General features: G+C 40.8%; 1 protein-coding gene across 3 annotated transcripts in view; it reads left to right on the top strand.

Annotated features, from left to right (window-relative positions):
- The window catches only part of CALCR (calcitonin receptor), a 176,747-nt gene that overhangs the window by 141,080 nt on the left and 15,845 nt on the right, over nt 1-19,822 (top strand). For all 3 annotated transcript variants that reach the window (XM_040549591.1, XM_040549592.1, XM_040549593.1), the window contains exons 8-11: nt 5,296-5,449; nt 10,747-10,807; nt 10,910-10,976; nt 13,157-13,375. In XM_040549591.1, the coding sequence (XP_040405525.1) occupies nt 5,296-5,449; nt 10,747-10,807; nt 10,910-10,976; nt 13,157-13,375 (501 nt within the window). The remainder of the gene's footprint in view (nt 1-5,295; nt 5,450-10,746; nt 10,808-10,909; nt 10,977-13,156; nt 13,376-19,822) is intronic.

The raw sequence follows: 19,822 nt of genomic DNA, 5'->3' as shown, positions 1-19,822 counted from the left end.
ATATGGTTACTGGGAATTAAAGAACATTTTCATAGAATAGTGTTCTAATAACCGCAAAAATAATGTGTAAGGCAGGTCAATAACCAAACTTCACATTACTCCTTCAACATACTAAGTTAAGAATGTCTGAGAATGCATTTTATTGCCTTCAGACTGAATTGGAATAAATCATGTCTGGCCTCTGTGGCAAGCAGCATGAACTCTCCTTGAGAAGAGCTGCTGTGCACTGGGGTGTTTTGCAGAAGTGAAGAGGAACCTCACTGACTGGTTTTCAGAGAGGGTGAATATGCTTATTTCCCTTTAAACAAAGAAATGCACAACTGTAGTGATGGCCCATGTAGCTGGCTTGGTTGAAAATTAATAACCTTATTTGGCCTATTCTTATCGATTTATTTCTTTCAAATGTCAGCCTGGGGCATTTCAATAGATGGAGAATAATTGAGAAGAGAGGCTTCATTATGCACACTATCAGGCTATCTTGCCCTCATTTTTCATAGGCCAGGCTCTGCAGAGTTGGCAAGGACTGGTGTGAAACACAGACCTTCCAACATGCCAGCCTCCGTCCCCTCACCCATTGCAGGAACATGGACACACAGGAATCTGTACGAGTTTCCTTTCTTATGCTAAATCTTAGCGGTTTTATTCTAACTGAATTACTAGGAAGACCTGCTCAAAAACAATTAGCAGTTAATTTTATGTTACATTTTGTTATTATTGTTGAAAGCAGTATTCTGTCCTTTATGTGGTCTGAGTGTTTTGGTTTGATTTGCCCTAATGGGTAGCAATGGTGATTAATGCTGATGCTTTCTGTCCATAAACCGTCAACCAATAACAAGGGAGAGTCCTAACATAGAAATGACATGTACTTGCATGTGCATTGTGGTGAGGGGCTGGTAACTTAGCCAAGGAGAGTGTCATGCCAATTATACTGCAGTGCCATTGCAGGGTCCTGCACAGGCAGATGGAACTTTGGGATTCCCCTGACAGGTCTGCAATATTAACAGAATTTATAATACACTAATAAAACCTGAAAAACATCACAGGCATCAGTTCTATCTCCTTCTTGTAAAAGGAGAATGTTTTGGTTTTGGTTTTGGTTTTGGTTTTGGTTTCTTTTTTCCCCATGAAATTGTTCCAGCATCTTTTTGAAGCTCTTTCATTAGCTCATTCTGCAGCTGAGGTGTTCATAAGAGTTACAGAAATCTTAGCAATATTTGCAAGACAGGAAAATATGCCTGACCATATTCTTATTGGCCCCCTTTCCCACTGAGCAGTTAGCCAGAATTTATCACAGAACCACAGAATCACAGAATAGTTTGGGTTGGAAGGGACCTTAAAGAACACCCAGTTCCAACCCCCTGTCATGGGCAGGGACACCTCCCACCAGACCAGGTTGCCCAAAGCCTCATCCAGCTTGGTCTTGAGCACTGCCAGGGATGGGGCATCCACAGCTTCTCTGGGCAACCTGTGCCAGTGCCTCAGCACCCTCTGAGTAAAGAATTTCTTCCTAATATCTAATCTAAAACCTACCCTCTTTTAGTTTAAAGCTGTTATTCCTTGTCCTATCACCACACTCCCTGACAAAGTCCCTACCCAGCTTTCCTGTAGGGGCCCTTTAGGTACTGGAAGGCCGCTGTAAGGTCTCCCTGGAGCCTTCTCTTCTCCAGGCTGAACAACCCCCCCCAGCCAGTCTTCACAGGAGAGGTGCTCCAGCCCTCTTATCAGTTTTGTGGCCCTCCTCTTGACTAATAACTTCCATGTTAACTTCTAAGACTTCCATGTCCTTCTCGTGCTGGGGGCTCCAGAGATGAACGCAGTGCTCCAGGTGGGGTCTCATGAGAGTAGAGGAGGAGAATCCCCTCCCTTGCCCTGCTGGCCACGCTGCTTTTGATGCAGCCCAGGATATGGTTGGCTTTCAGGGCTGCAAGAGCACGTTGCTGGCTCATGTCGAGCTTCTCATCAACCAACACCCCCAGCCTCTATATGTGCTTGGGACTGCCAGCCCAGATGGCCAATTCAGACCTATTTAGGGCCACTGTAGGTTGTTTTCATGAGGACAGAAAATAAACAATAAAGGAGATCTTGGGTGCTGTCCTGCAGATCTATGAAGAACTTTCTTGAACATTTATGTTCATCAGTGCCATGAGAACAAATAGCAGTAGGCCACCTCCCTGCTCACAGAGCCTGTCTCTTGCCAGGCAGCATTCTGCCAAAAATAATGTCTCATTCTTGCCTGTCCTCCCAGAAACACAAAGGAGCTGCTTTCTGAGCTGGTTACCTGGTTTGGGGGATTTCCTGATAACTGTATCTCACTTTCCTTTGCTGCACAGCCACCATCTTGTGCAGCATAATTGACCACCATCTTGTGCAGCATAATGCTGTCTGTCTCCACTCTCTTTACAGGAGGAGCATTTCTCTGTTCCTTTGCTGAGGGTACAGGCACACCAGCCAAAGCAACAAATTTACAGAGCTGCAGGAGAAAGGACCAGCTATTTCCTTTCAGCCTGCCCTGCTCATGAATTAAACACCAGTAGCTTAAGTCATTTGCACACCCACACACCAAGAGATGATGACATCTTACTCTCCATCATGAGTGCTAGTAGTAGCAGTAGTAGTAGAAGTAGTAGTATTGGTGTTGTGATAATTCTTTGAGTCCTGGACCTGACTGCTGCACATTGTATGAGACATAAGTGCAGAGCCTCTGCCTCAAAGAACTTGCCAACAAAACATGTTTGATTTCAACAGAAGACAAACACCTAGACCTTTTTTTATTTAAAAAAGTTATTGAGCATGGAGGTGATGGAAGATATCCTCCTGTATCATCTTGCAGTTTCATTTTACTCGTTTCTGTAAGAATAAACACTTCATAAAACCTACTAGTTCTGCAATTTTCCTGGCTAAGGCTAATGTATGCTGAGATGTGCAATTACATTTGTCTTGTTTTGTTCACACCATGTATGAATCCAGTTCTCATCAGTAACAGGTTCTTTTCATTTACATGCTCTGATCTAAGAAAAACACTCTCTTTTCATTGTAGGAAAATATTTCTACTGCTGACCTTAGCCACAGCTGAGGCCTGCTGCATTTCTTAGCTCATCCAAAGTGAAGATTAATTTTCACTGTAGTTTGATTAATAGAAATTTAACATAATTCATCTCAGTGCATTGCTGTGCTTAAACTATTTGTGTTAACTTTTTCAGATTCATTCTAAAATTAATGTGATGTGGATCCAAGTACTAACCATGCACATCTTTCATGTCTTGCCAACGGTAGTCTGTAACTTACTCCATAGCAAGCGATTACATTACTAAAAGAGTCATGAGCTGTCTGCATAGCCATTACTCTAAAAAATAGGTACTTCATTTTATTTTTAAAGCCACAAGTGATAGTTCATGTGGAGGGCACAGGAAAGAAAGAAGTGCTCAGAGCAGCTCCTCCAAGGAGAAGCCCACGGGGGACCACGGGACCAGCCCTGGATGAACCTGAGACATGGCCGATCTTACCGGACCTGTCTGGGGAACAGCTGTCATTGCTCAGAAAGTTCACTAATTTTTTGCAGACTGATAGAGCTGGCTTATGTCAGGGAGAGGGCTACCTGAGCATGGCCAGGCTTTTGGAAGCTCCTGCCAGGCAGGGCAGTCCTTGCAAGGACTGGTGATCGATGTGGGAAATGGAGGGAGGCCAGAGGCCAGCTGAGGGGCTGCATCACGCCCATGCAAGGGAGCCAGGCAAGAAACATTGACCCAGACGTGAAAAACAGTCCAAGCATGATTAAAGAACCGTAATGGACACATTTGCCATCAGAAAAGAGCAAATCCTTCTTCATCCTTTTTTTTTATTATTTTATTTTAACCTTCTTAGACCACTGTACAACCTTTTTTTCAGCATACTCTGTAGGAACTGTTCTGACACAGTGTGGGAAAAAAAAAAACAAAACATGACTGCTTTGCCCTGTGTGATGAGCAGAAAAAAATGAAATGGCAAAACCAAAACAAACCAAAACAAACAGTCCTTCAAGTTATTCCTTTCTGAACCCTGTAACCTATCCTACCAATATTTCTGTATTTTCATGAGCACCAAACTGAACTGTAAAATTGAAACAGAACTACAGAACTAAAGGCCCATGTTCTGGCAATTGGTTCAGGAATGTTTTTCAGCAATAGAAGATGGTGCATCGTATGGCTCTCAAACACACTTTTCTGGTCCAGAGGGGCACCCTGAGTCCCTCAGACAAATACAGAGTGCACAGTCCTTTCCTTGCTGAATGGACGAAATGTCACTTCAGAGAGACAAGTCAGTCCTAAAAACTTTGCTTCCAATCCAGGTAATTAGCTTGGGAAAATCTGCAGAAGTGAAGGGGAAGGAATATTTTCCTGTGGCCACAGATGACAACTGACACTTTGCCATCACTGCAGTGAGCTCAGATTTCTGCATAGCTGCTGCTGGTCCCTGAGGAGCTCTCTGTGGGCACAGCATCACCCTCCTGCTCCTCCTGGGCCTCCTGGTTGCTGGGGACACGGTGAAAGTGGATGGACATCAGATCCTTTCAGAAGAGGAATGGTGCTGTCCCACACCAGCTGGTGAATGGACACGGCATGTTTCTCTCCACCAGCAACTCAAAGCCACAATCTCTCACTGTATGTCTGCAAGCTTATCTGAACCACAAGTGGGAACCACTTGCCAGCTTCACCAGCTCCATTTAGCTCCATGTATATTTTCATGATTTGGACAAAATAAAGTAAAGCTATATTATCACAAAGAGGCCAGGCCAGTATCCTGTGTACCCTACCTAAAATACCTCTGCTGCTCGCGGCACTTATCCTTCCCAAATGAGTGAGTTCAGAGCTGTGTGTCACTTAAAGAGTGAGCAATCGGGAGAGCTGAGCAAGCCTTAGAAAAGTTTGATTAAAAGCGAAAGAAGTAATCCAAACTGGAGCTCCAAGTTACTGTTTTTTCTTGTCCTTCTAGATCAAGTTGCTTGTTTCACTTCTTGAAATCATCAGACAGCTTTTGAAAGTTTTGTTGTTTTTTTTTTTACATAGTAGTTTTTGGAGTGCTGTTACATTTTTCACAATTCTGTGAAGGTTGTTTGTTCCATTCATCTCATTTACAAAAGTTTAAAATCCCTGTCACTGAGATGCTGAACAAACCCAACAAAAGCTGGGCATTTTTATTTCACTTTGTTTTCTTATGTTAGCATTCTTAATTTTCAGATGTTAGCATTAACATTCATCGTTGCCTGCTTAGATGCAAAATGCTGGTCAAGTGTGTCACATTTTCTCATTCATCTCACAGGTAAGCTGCAAAGTGCTGCAATTCTTTCACCAGTACATGCTGGGCTGCAACTACTTCTGGATGCTCTGCGAAGGGATTTACCTTCACACGTTAATTGTGGTGGCAGTGTTTGCTGAGGAGCAGCGTTTGCACTGGTATTACCTCTTGGGCTGGGGTATGTATGGCGTGATTTATAGCAAGCTAGTGAATTCTTTCAGATGTTTGAATTCTTCTAGCACTTACACACCTGAATTGTTTTATTTACGCTAGTAGATCATAGCCTAGGGTTGAGTTCTTGGGTCCTAAATTTGAGTGCATTTATTTGGATCGGCCTAGAGACTCATGAAAATCAGCAGGAGTCGTTATCCATTATTTGCTGCATCTTGGGATTTGCTGAAATAAATGCTTAAGTTTTGTTAAGCAAAGCTTTGGGAGATAAATAGATTTTTATCGAAGCACATCTTTTGTCTGAACAAAACTTGTCTAGTTTTGTCACTTTACATGCAAAAATATTAAACTGCAACATTGCCTATAAAAGTATTCTGGAAAAAGAGGAAAATCAATATCTGCGTCTCCCAAAGTGAAAAACAAGGTACATACAAAGAGGAACCAGAGCTTCTCTGGAACTGAATCCAATATCGGATATGCTTTGACAGATGATATTTTACCCACACAGGAGTAGATAACGTCTCTACTTTTATTTTGTCTTACAGCAGTGATCTCTAAAGCATTTCAGAGAACCGTACAGTCATCATTGAAGCAAATCTCAGTGATATTCTATGAGAGAGGTTACAAACCCACACACTATGCAAACTATATGTAGTCGCGTGCATTCCACCCAAGAAACCATGACTAAGTCTGGTTCAACATCTCCAAGTATGCAGATCTCTTCTCTTTTCACTGAGGGAGTCCTTGCCTTTCAGTTAGTAGCAGCAATGGGTATCTACCCTTTGGACTGCCTGGCCCAGTAAAAAGCCGTGTAAATACAACCAGTATATTAGAGTGGAGTGCAATCTCTTTTAGAGTTAAGTCACTATTGTAAATCCAGTCCACACCAGTGCTGACAGAAAATCATTACTAATAGGTTTTTCCCAGTTTGGGAACTGTGAATTTCTGGCCTCATTCCAATTTCTGGTTAGCCAGGCCTCATATCTCAAACCCCACTGGTGTGGCCAAGCAGCAGTGATGGATCTTTTTTCATTGTCCCACAGCACGTAGGGATGTTCACTGGCACTTATCTCTTGCAATTCCAGACTGAAGCATGTAGAATTTACTCTGTATTTTCCATCCTCTTTGCAAATGTTATGCCTGTTCAACATTATTTCATTTCCAGCAAGAAAATAAAAAACAGCCCTTCTGCTTAGACAGAAGAAAATTAGGAATTAATTAGATGGGAGAAAAATGACCTGGTTCTGAATGTTCTGAAGAACTTTAAAACCCTGACATCAGCTTCTAGTTGGGCATCCAATACCAGGTCTTATATAGGTGGTAACAGCAAAATAGAAAGTCGTTCCCCCTTTATTTGGATTTTTCATTTAAAAGACTGGTAACGTATTTTCCTCTTATAGCACAAGACAGTACTCCCTGGATACCTGCATTAAATACCTAGAAAATTAAGCACAGTTTTCTAGTTTATATGGAGTATAGTGCCAGAGAACAGTATCCAAGCATGTAAGAATTTATTTTAATTTTTTTGAGAATGGCATCTTTTCTGAGAAGAGAGGGAGCTGTCATGGTCTTGGAATGAAAATTCTATGGAACGTCACCAGCTGTTAAAAACCTTCCTGAAGAATCATAAATTGAGTTAAGGTTTCTGGGCTTTTTCTGTCAATCCAAGTAACTGAGCCCTTGTGGAGCAAGCAACTGTGCTATCTGAAAGTTTTCACAGTTCAGAATATTTGAATATACAAAGTCTGGTAGTGCTCTACTTTTGAAATGGAAGCCCTACCTGAAGAGTAATTTCAAACACTTCCTTCCAGATAAAATTTTTGCTGTTTTCATGTCTTGCAGCATAAGCCTTCTGGAAGTACTGTCATTCTATATTGAATTATGCAGGAGAAAAATGGGCATTAACGTATTTTTTTTAAAGTAACATTCACTTTAGGCAGTGCAATTTAATGCAACTGGGACAGATGGCCTGCTGTTAAAGTTTATGAGCTAGCTGAAATATTGTTGAGAGCATCATGGTGGGTAACTCAGTGAAGATAACTGATAAGATGCTTATCACTATCTGCAGCACTGCCCTGAAAGTAAATAGGGTGGTCACTGTGGGAATAGCATGATGATATCTTGAGAGAGAAAAGGTTAATAAAAAGGACACAACTCTGTCTATGAAGTCTGCAGCCTTATTAATGAAACTAAATTGATACTGCCACACAAAAGTAATCATTAGCACCTTGTTTCTAAAGTAGAAGTCATTATTAGCAATATGATCTAATTAGGGCTATCTGGCCACCCCTTAAATTTGCATAAATCAGTGTAATTCCACTGTTTCCAGAAGCAGTGCTCACATTAGGTCTAACTTTAAGCATCTAGCTATGTTAATCAATAGAGAGAGATACATTTCTCCAAAGGGCAATGCAGAGCAACCAGAGCAGGTTGTGCTCTGAATTATAATTCAAAAGATCAAGGTAAATGTACAACATGAGATGAATATACTCATTATTCATTGTTATAACTAATCCCTATGCAAGAAGATATGTATTATTTTATTTGGAAAAGTCACTAATGACATTTGTAAAATGGCTTTATTAAAAAAAAAAAAAAACCTGAGCAAATATAAAACACTTCCACAAAAGGTTGCAGATGATTGAATGGAATCTGACATGGACAGATGTATTTCAAGAATTATGCCTTCAGGTGACATCCTCTCTGGCAACTGCTGCTACTGGGAATGTCCTTTTCATTTGTTATTGTTTCAGCAGGTCAGGAAATCACCCTTATGCAGAGCAAGAAAACAGCATCAGATGGGTGCATCCAGCTACAGTCTACTCTGGGTGCTTCAGGCAGCTTCATCCCCATAAAAGTGAAGAGGGAATCATGTATTTGGACAGAGCTGAAGCAGATTGTCAGTTCAACTGGAAATACAATTAAGCATAATTGCCAGATTTTATTTATTTATTTATTCTATATAGAGGACTTGGCATGACCTCAAGGGATATGTCATACCTTTTCTTGTGGTGGCTGGGGTGGAACCTTTTCTACATTGCTCACTGTTCATGATATAGGTGGGACCCCTGGAGTGATACGGTACATGTTGGGCCACCAAGGCCCAACAGGCCTTCTTGGTGCTCCCCTTCTTACTGCTCATTGCTTTCTGACCCTTGACAAGGGAAAAATGACATCTAGCTGTATGACCTAGCCTGCAGCTGGAAATTTGAGCCATAGATGGTCAAGAGATTCTTACCCTGCAACTGATTAATGAAAACTTTCCGTTGCGTTCCTCAGATTTGCATGTGAATTTGTTGAGCCAAATATTCTGGGCTAATGCATTTAACAGAAGAAGGAGGTCCTGTGGCATCATGTCGTGCACTCTACTCACAATACTCCAGGCCAGAGCTTTCAGATGAAGACTATTTGCTATTACAGACTGGTCCCTTAAAAATGCATTTCAGTCTATGTTGTCCATCAACAAAACTGGCTCAGACTTGATTCATTTCCAAAGCAAAAGGATTTTCTTAAGCTGTCAATCCCATAAGGTCACCCTGAGGTTGGAAAATCCTTTCTTTTTGTTCTGAGCTTTTTGTTTTTCTACCATGCATCATCACTCTAAAAATTCATTCTGCAGCCAGCTGCCCAGTAATCGTTTTCTAACAATATATAAAAGAGAAGGCAATCCGCTTTGTTATCCCTCAGCTGCATTGTCCTCTCAAGTACAACTGCAGTAAGAACTTATTTTGGAAGTAGAGCAACAAGTTGTTGCTTAGAGATACCTGGATACCACAGAGTGTCCTACTTATATACTTTTTTGACCTCAGTCTCTTTCCAGCATTGTCTGGCCTGTGCTCTGCAGTAAGAATACTCAAGAATTTGGCTAAGGATTCTCTGCCTCATCTAAAAGTGTTTATGAAATCACTAACACCTGAAGAAACAAGGAGCCATGTTCCTCCCTCTGTGACTAATCACTGTATCAGCAGGACATTTTCACATGTTTTTCTTATAACTACAGAATATCCACTGGTCAGAACAAACATGCATGGTTTATAGGGAGCAGGCAGCAGTAACACCAAAGGTGTCCACAAAGCCCTCTGCAAAGGACAGACAAGGCAGTAGATGACTCCAGCTGTCTGCATATGTAGGATTATACAAGGTGGGGTCAGTATTTTAGCATGGGTTCCCCTATTACAGATTTCTAGCCTATTGGAAAGGGAGACTGCATACAAGCAAGCTGAAGGAAGATCGATAGGAGTGGACCACATTGCCACTCTTAAAATGTCGGGGTGGAAACAAGCATTTTACGGCATGAAGCTGTGACAGGGGAGGGTCAGGCTGGGTGTTAGGAAAAGGTTCTTCACTGAGAGGGTGGTCGGGCACTGGGACAGGCTGCCCAGGGCAGTGGTCACGGCACCAAGCCTGCCGGAGTTCAAGAAGCATTAGGACAACACTCTCAGATGTATGGTTTGTTTTTTGGGTGATCCTGTGTGGAGCCAGGAGTTGGACTCTATGACCCTCGTGGGTCCCTTCTAACTCAGGATGTTCTGTGATTCTATGGTTCTATGATTCTGTGATCCTATGATTTGAGGTGTTCAGTATAGCATGGCATGTTCCCAAGCCTTTGGCCTCATGCAAATTTGCCCTCTTCAGCTCCCTGGCAACACAGTGACTTCTCCTGAGGCATCAGCTGGGCTTCACAGATAAAGCGGGAGATGTGGAGTTATAGTATCCCCAGATCCCCTCCTTGCCGAGATAAACCTGCATGGGATGTGCTTGATGGCACAGGGGATGGGAATCTGCAGAAGCTATCCCAAATCCCCACTCCTATGAATGTCCTGGCTCCACACATTTTCTCTTGCTGTGGGCCTCCAAAAAGCAGCCCCTCTCTGTTGTTTACTGCTCCATAATCTGGCATGCAAGTTAATGTGCCTCTGTCTTTCTCAATCCCAATTTACATGGTTATAACAAGTATCCCTGGTTTCCTGAGGGAATGCCGTACTGAGAACCAAATGATCTCTGCCTCCATCTCACACTGCTTGCTCACACTCCCTCCTGCACAAGCCACAGTAGCACAGGGGAGCCTGGCAGGAGCTTTGTGGAGCTCCAGGAGAGCATGGCCCATGGACTTGGCTTCTTCTGTTGGCCTGCCTGGAGCATCACACCATACTGGAGTTCTGAGTGTAATAGGATTACAGTTCTTTGTGAAAGCTGGGATTTCACATATATGTGTTTTATGGACAAGAGATGTTGGTAGTGTGAGTGACACCTGAAATTCAAATCAAAAACACCAAGTCTGACCTATACCTTTAATCATTTCAGGGTTCCCTTTAGTGCCAGCATCTATTCATGCAGTTGCAAGAGCCAAATACTTCAATGACAAGTGAGTAGCATGTCTGATTTTGAAGGAATTTACCATTATTTCATTGTGTAACACATTTTATTTGAGTAAATAATAAACACTAATGGTGTATTTCCCTTCCAGCTGCTGGATGAGTGTTGACACTTACTTGCTTTATATTGTTCATGGACCTGTAATGGCAGCTTTATTGGTAAGAATATTATTTGAAATCGACAGTTTAATAATTATTTTAGAAATGGTGCTAACATGTAGAGAATATAAATTTCTGAACTTTAAGTATTCTGGTCAAAATGTCAAAGTAGTTAATGATTTTCTCTATTCAGGACAGGTTCTTAATACTTTTCATAAATGGGACCTGTAAAAAGACCTCCCAGAAAATAACCAGATTTTAAAGCAAACTGAACCATTAATTGCTTTTGAAAATCCACGTGGTCACTCGACTCCATTGTAACATTTTTGTGACAAATGTACTGCATTTAGGTGACGTCAATGAAACATCAATGCCTTTGCTGGGCTGAGTGGAGTGCAAGCTGGTTATTCAGTGCTAGTTTTACTGGTTTCTGCACAGGTATGGTCCAGTGGTAGGGCCAGGAAAGGGACTGGAGTGGGCTGTCAGGAGCAACACAGGATGAGATTCAAAGTGCAGCTCAGCAACGTGTACACATATAGCATGTTCTGTGCCAGTGGTGATGGTTGGCATTGTAACACTGACCTTTCTGAAAGGTTTTATTCAACCCAAGTCGCAAACTCATCTCAGTGTGTCACCCAGATGGTTGGACCAGGTGATCTTGGAGGTCTTTTCCAACCTTAATGATTCTGTGATTCTGTGGTCACCAAGCTACAAGTATGTATCTTAGCTACAAAGAAAAGAGGAGGGGCTGCTTTTATGGAAAAAGAACAATCTTTAACTGTTTTAAAAATAAGGCATTATAATTTCTGGCTTGTTCTTATGCCATTTCCAGTTTTATTTTTCTTGTAAAGATGTCAGTGTTCACAGAATGTCCTGCTTGATTGGGCACAAGAATCTCATAGTGACAGCCTGACTCAGAAGAGCTGAGGAATTTCACCTTTGCAGAGTCTTCTTTCCACCTTTCACAGTTACTTCAAGAAATTCTAAAACTGAAGGTTAAGCAGAGTGAGTGAAGTCAGAGGAAGATGGAGAATAAGGTTTAGATTTAATGCTGAATGGGACCTCAGAAGTCATTCATTATTCCCTTTTTCCGGTAGAGCACAAATGTAAAATAGTTGAAAGGTCTCTCAGTAGCTAAGAAGTTATGAAATGCTTTACTGAAACTTACTGATTCATGGTTTATTGTTCTGAAAGATCCAAGTGAGATTTCTCATTTATTTATGGATTTGGGGCTATTAAAATATCTATGTTAGTTATGCAATAAGAGGATACTTATTTAAAAAATAATAATTTGGAGAAAACTCTCTTAATGTTCAGAAGGACAGGTGCCTGATAACATTGTAACAGATTGGGAAAAAGTGAACTGGTTACACTGGAGCAAAAGCCTGTGATACCTGTGGTATTTACTGGGCTCATGACTGGCCCGTGTCTGCCAACTCTTCCATCACAAGCTCTCAGCACATCCCACAAGGAGCTATGAAGCCAGGGCTGAGAGCAGATATACATGTGCTAAGCACCCACGGCTGGAATAACTCAGGAAATCAAATATTGAGCTACTCAGAATAGATGACCAAAATGGTCACAGGCAAAACTTTCTCAGTTATTTGGCATTTCTTCTGTGATCCAACTCATTTTAAGTTTTACCTGTGGGCCTTGTACTGTGGGATCCCTACAGTCCCATCGAGGCAAGGATAAGCCTAGATTTTTCTCAAGAACCAACTTGCCAGAAGTAGTGGCCCACGTAAGCCAGAGCGTGTTCCTCAGAGAATGTGCATGACCCTGCAGACTCCGTATGTCCAGGGATGCCCTGGGGATTTTGTCTCACCTGGCTGTAGACATCTTCAGTGCAGACCAAAGCAAGATACCTTGGGGACCTCTCCGGTAAGAAGAGAGAAGTGGTTACTCTGGGAACAATTCATCCACCCTACTGAACCTTGCAACATAGATATGAGGTGTTTTGTTTCTTAGAAATCCTGAATTTTACCACATCAACATTAAAACACCGTGCCTGTCCTAAACATCCATTCAGGCAGGTCTCCAGGAAAGCTTGTAGAGCAGCTTAACATCTGTTTTCTGAAGATATTCAGGTACTTTCCAAGGCCTGACTTCCAAGAGGGTGCCCATTATGAGCAATGATGAAGCTAGAAAGTTGTGTTTTAAAATCATTTATTTGTCCTGCATTTTCAGTTTGAATGCCTATTTAATTGAATGCTTTCACCTATAATGGCTTTGCTTTACAGGTCAATTTTTTCTTTTTGCTTAACATTGTCCGAGTTCTGGTGACAAAGCTAAGAGACACCCACCGTGCTGAGTCCAACATGTATATGAAAGCTGTCAGAGCCACATTAATCCTGGTGCCCTTACTAGGAATTCAATTTGTTATTATTCCCTGGAGACCAGAAAACCGCCTTGCTGGAGAAATATATGACTACATCATGCATATATTAATGCATTACCAGGTATGTTATATAATAGCAACTTCAGCTGTGGTGAGGTGCTTGCTGTTAAGCTAATTTAGCCAAAGCCGCTGATGCCAGTTGTTTTGCACTGAAACTGAGAGTGACTGTGGTTTTGCATTTCTTTTCTAACCACTTTCACATTGCTGGATTATCTGCCTCAACACAAGTAGCATCACTGTATAAAGAAGAACCAGGAGATAGAGGAAACAATGAATAATGAAACAAAAATGATCAAATGGCACTATTTCTGAACAAAGTAGGGAGAACTGAGATCACAGAGGGCTTTTATGTTCAAAGCACTGTTTCTGCTGAAGTGTTGAAATTAACTGAAACTGGTGTTGTGAGATTAATATTAAAATCAGCTGTGTATGCAAACCATTGTACAGAGGGAATGCCAATACACAGAAGACAATGAAGCTTCATTCAGGAGTTAAAATTACATTATTAAATAGTTTAAATTAAAATGTAACACTGCCATTTTGAATTCATAAATGCTTTGAAAATATATCATCATTCAATAGGGCTGGCTTGTTTTTGTTTTTATTATAAAAAAAAAAACTACAACAACAAAACCAAAAAAAAACTAAATTACTTCAAATGCTTGGTTATCTGGTTACTCTCTGTAACATCCAGTCCTATATTGACCAGGAAAGACAGATTTGTGATACATTTGTGAGTAGTGGACAACATGGGTGATCACATTTACCCACTTATTGTTTCCCTTCATGCAGAAGCAAAATGCAGAAGTTATTTTACAGTTGTAGTAAACAACTCTAAAAATTCAGTGGTGTTTTTTCCTTAAAAGAGGTGATAAAAGATGCTACCAAAATCTATGCATCCTTTCATCTGAGACTATTTTCTGCATATCACCTGTATCCCTTTAAAATTGTGAGTGTGCATGATGCTGCATGCATAGAATAGTTGAAGCGATAGGTCTGTCTGTTTTTGCAGCATATGCCATCTTATTTTACAGTTCTGATTAACAGCAATGAGAAAATCTCTTTCTTGTTTTGTTACCTGTACTTTGCATTGTCACTTCAGGGACCTCAACAGCTACAACGGAATATCTCCAAAAAAGTTTTCTGGTGACAAGTTGCTTACACTTTTAGTACATTAAGATAAGACAGAGTGTAACAATAATTTCACTCTTAAAATATCTTCCAACTCCTGCAAGATTGCCAGAGAACTACAAAATAAATGTTAATTAATGATCCTAATGATGATCATTTTGCAATGCAAAGTCACCAAACTTGGGTTAAAAGGCAACCAGCAACAAAAGCAAAATATCATGAAAAGCCAGGGCAACGATGCAGAGCCTTGGCTGGGGCATGCTGGTGCAGACGTAGTGCCTGACCCTGCAGAAGAGCTCTTGAAGCTCTGTAGGATAATATCAGTGTGCATCCAGAAGCAGGTAAAATTTGGCATTTCAGGAGACTTATGAAGTTGGGCTGCCAACTGCAGCTAATGGTGGTACTCCCTTTTCTACCTAGAGTGGATTTTTAATTGTATTCTGAAATAAACCTCCTTAACCCTTTCCCAGGCATTTCTTGCATGCATATTTAGGATAGCCAGCTATATAATCTCTCCTCCGGTGCTCATTTTCTTCTAGGACTGATTATGTAATTAGCAGGTGTTGTATTAGCTTGTGTAATGGCTATATTTCCCTGCTAGCTATTGCACTCTCATAAACTACTGCCTGTCTCTCCATAAACTAGCAGCAGCCATTATTGTCTACATCCAGTGGTATGTCAGTCATACACAAGCAGGCGTCGTGTCTGCATTTTTATTTTATTTTATTTTATTTTATGGAAAATTAAATACATTCTCCATCTTTGCACTGGCTAAAGGATGATATTTTATGCTTTTTCTAGAACAGAGAGACAGATTTTCAACAGTGCATCACTGCCTTAAGTGACCACAATAGATTGGCATATAAGCTACAGCTTCATGCACATAGAAGTGGTGCAAGCTAGCACTGCAGTCTGTTTTACAATTCAGATGATTGAAGATGATGAGTGAGTGAGAATTTACTCACACAAGAAACTATGTAATAGTATTTCTTTCAGCAAACATGTTTCCTAGGTGAAAAACAATACATTGAGGTGTTACATGCTAGGTTTCCTCTGCTAAAGTCGTTTTTGAATAACAGGAGCCTGTCTGGTTTTGAATTGTCCTGCCCTTTTTGCAGGATTATCATTAATGCCATTTTCAGCCAAAGTGTTTTTTTTTTCAAATAAGGCTATATGAGCAATTCACAGATGCTATATATCTACCCTACCTTGCTCAGTGTGTATCTTTCACTACACAGACCGGAATCCTCTTAGTAGATCTGTAGAGTAGATGCATAACAAGTGATAAAAATCAAAACCTGGCTGTTGTGCTGCAAATATAAATGTGTGTACTTTTACAGCACATCCAGCCAGACCTTCATGGATGCTGTAAAAGTAGCAATTATTAACTCCCCTCACCATCACCAATACTGGCTCTTTGGCCTCCAGACTGTGCTGAAATGAAGATCACACCAGACAAAAGAAAGATATGTCAGCCATTAAGTGGAATAAATTATGCACAGAGAGGCAAGCTGTAGGTGCACACAGCAGCTAATTAAACAGGACTCCTAATGTAGGCACCACAAAGCAAACATTTGCACTCCGGAACAGCAAGTTGCAGACTTTCCCTAGAGGACCTGATTTTCAAAATCCTGTTAGATGATGCAGAAAGCATTTGAAAGATGCAATCTTCCTTGGGGTATAAAACATTACGGTATGGGATGCGCTGGCTTCTTGCACACCTCTGATGTGAGAACACATTAATTGCTCAAAAGCCAGAAAAGTCCCATCATGCTGCCCAGCAAAGATGAAATGGCGCACCGGGGCAAGCAGGTGCCTCTTGTGAAGGTATGAAGCAGCAGCCCTGTTCCCTGTGTGTAACTGCTCACAGGTGTCTCCCCCAGCCTCAGGAACCACCGAGCAGGCCCACCAGGTTTGAGAGTCCCAGGTACAAAGAGATAGGGTGCTCAGCTTCTGCAAGTAGGCCTGCTACCAGTGAGCGCATCCTGGTATCTCACTTTCCTGATGTTGGTCCATAACAGAGGCCTCACAAGAAAGAAGGAGCAGTGGGAAGATGATATATCAGTTAGTCCCATGTATGGCCCCCTCAGCCAAATGCTCTCAAACGAGCCCAGTATTTGACACATTCATGCCTATGGGCTCGTTCCACCAACCATCCCCTCTTACTGAACCCTCTCTCCAGCGTCTTGTAGTTGGGTTTGTAGAGACTAACATGGCACTGTCACTAGGCCACAGAAGACCTAGACATGGAGGTCTGCTTGATGTGATACAGAAACAGCCCACAAATCTACAGTGCTTAATCATAGAATCACGGAACGGCTCAGGTTGGAAGGGACCTTAAACACCACCCAGTTCCAACCCCCCTGCCATGGGCAGGGACACCTCCCACCAGACCAGGTTGCTCAAAGCCCCATCCAGCCTGGCCTTGAACACTTCCAGGGCTGAGATAAGGTTACTTATGTTCTCGATACCTTGCTGACTACGGCCATAAACATGCAATTCTGTCTCTAATGAGAAATGACAATGCTATTCGGTATAATGGCCTTGTTACTGGCAAACAACAGATTTTTTTCTATTACATAGAGCATAATCAAAGCTTTCTTTCTCCTCAGGTGTTGCTCAGCAGCTTCCAAGCAGCACCCTCAGGACAGCAGCTCCTGTCCTGCTAGGCCAGGAGGTCCAGTTCATGAGGGCCTCCTTTGTATCACAGTTATTTTGCATTTTTCAGGCATGGGTTTGAGACACATCTATACCCACCCTGCCTCCAAGCTGTAAATTTAATTCCAGCTGATAATCTTGATTACACCTTTATGAAGGACAAAGGTAACCCATTTAAAAGTAACCTCTTAAAAATACTAAGATATTTCAATCCATTTGAGAAGGAATTCATTTCATCTGTTTCTCCATATAAGGGGAAATAAATATCCTCTATAATGCCAAACCAGACAGAAACATTCTCTCCTGTGCAAAGTTAAGGTAATAGGACTGCTTTTGAGAATTTAAGTGTTTCTTTTATTTGTCTTTCTTCTTCTCTTTTTTTTCCTTTGTATTATTAGTAATTTCAAATTTTTCTAAAATTTTGAGCCAATAAAACTTTGGGACTTTTTTTTTTTTTTGAAAGCTGAATGCTATTTTTTTTTTGTTGTTGTTGTTGTTAATCTAACATAAATGAACAATTCCTAAGGTAATCATTTACCTCAGAGGTGCTGTATGGATGTACTATGAATGAAAATGATGAAGAACACAGCATTGTTTTTCTCAAAGCTCTTTTCTGAAATGGGAGAGAGAATGGGAAACACTTCACTGAAGCACTTGGCCATGTTTTGTTTTGTTGACTGTTGTTTTTTTTTATTTTTATTTTTTTTTCTGTCCATTCAGATCCAGAAGCAGATGGACATGGACCAAAGCCCACAAAGAGAAACAGAAACTGATCTTTTATACAATAGCCATCTGTACATTTACCTCTACCCTTATCTTCTACTATTGATAATAAATATATTATCTCATAAAAGCCTATAGGGTGTGTAATTAGAGCAGAGACTAAAGTCATGGAAACTCAGGAATAACAAAAGTAAGCATACTTATATATGCTTTATTGTTTTTTTTGGAGACATAAGCTAGAAGAAACACAAATGAGGTATCAGTAACCCACAGAAATTTGCAGTATCCACATAATGATTTTTTGTTTGTTTTTAACCACAGTAAATGTAGGAGAGTGAAATACAAGTCAAATACCTGTCAAGCAGAGAATGTCCTTGGACCAATACTGGGACTTAAACACAGGGAAAAACTCATTGTGGGGTCAATAAAGTTCATGAAGATCTGAGAGCTGCTGATTCTGAGCAGTCCATTGGGTATGATTCACTAGAAAGACATGTTCATTTGATCTTCACATGGTTCCAGAAATAAAATAAAGAATTTCAGAAACAGTCTTTAAAGGCCTCAATCTCAAAATAAATGTAGTCCTTGTCCCTGCTTTCAGTCCTACAACCATTGGTACCCTCCTGTCAGCGGGCAGTATGTCACAGGTCAGTTTATCAACCCCACACAGTGTCAGAGAGATGTAATTGACCTAGAGATCTCGTTCTTAGCAAGGATTGCACCCTGAGCAAAAGACAGCAGTGGATAGAGAGAATACAGAAGACATATGTCAAAGAAATAGAAGAATTAACCTGTGGGCCCTGCATGGCATGATCAACCTTCATCCAGTCTCTTACAGGTTATAATAATCCCCTGTAAAATTATCAGCATTCCAAGCCTTCCTAGCTCTGAAGAGGCAAAGCTGATATCTGCTACTGATGTCTCTGTAGCTTTGCAAGTGGAGATATACATAGTACTCTGAACTATGAGAAAAATATATGTAGAAATCAGAAGAAATTAAGTAGAAATAGAAATAAGAAATAGAAATAGAAATAGAAATAGAAATAATAGAAATAGAAATAGAAATAGAAATAGAAATAGAAATAGAAATAGAAATAGAAATAGAAATAGAAATAGAAATAGAAATAATTGTTCATGTAACAGCATTTTTGGACTCTAGTGGAAAGCATGTTGGATGTTAGAATAAAGGCACGATAGAAATGAGTAGGCTTGAAGAATCTATTAGTGCCAGAGCTTCATGTTGTAGCTGCGATATATGTATTTCATAAAACACAGTGAGGTGGCAACTCTTAGTGAGGCTAAGCATCCTACTGTCTTGAGATATTGCTTAAAATTCTGGAAAGGCACAGGACCATTTTAGTATTTACTCTAATTAAAAGCAACAAGCAGTTTACTTGCACTTTTAATCTTCCAGATCTTTGCTGCATGTTTTCTTTCGTTCTCATGTTAATAATTTTCACCAGTTGTGTGAACATCACTTCTGTGTTTGCACAGAAGGCTGACTGATCCCATAGTTTGCTGTCTGTAAATGGGCAGATGCCATATAGGTTATCCATTATTCTCCTTCAGAATCATTAGACTCCCATCTGCCATGAAACCTCATCCAACTTCAAGAAAGGTTATCTTACCAGCCCTGCATAGTGATCAGTCCATTTCTGTTCCTCACAATATTTATTTGGGTTTGGGGTTTTGATGGAGAATTCTTTGAATAAAGGGGCAACAATTTTGTTGAAGAACAGAAGTAGAAAAGTTGCTTTGCTTCTTTCTCTCATTCTGATGTCTTTCATACCTGCTGTGTGGATATGGGACATCCATCAAGCTTCTCTAATCCTAGAGGACATCAAAATCCATCTCATTCCCCATTGTGGCTGGTTGCTGTTCATATAGACACATTCTAGCAGAATGGTGAAACCCCTGATGTGACCATATAGCATGCAGTTGAACAGCAGATGTTTTGCAAGACGGTGCAAATTAACGTAGCACACACAGTGCAGGA

The sequence above is a fragment of the Cygnus olor genome, chromosome 2, assembly GCF_009769625.2.
Source record: "Cygnus olor isolate bCygOlo1 chromosome 2, bCygOlo1.pri.v2, whole genome shotgun sequence".
Lineage (NCBI taxonomy): Eukaryota > Metazoa > Chordata > Aves > Anseriformes > Anatidae > Cygnus > Cygnus olor.
This window is presented reverse-complemented; position numbering and strand designations above follow the sequence as displayed.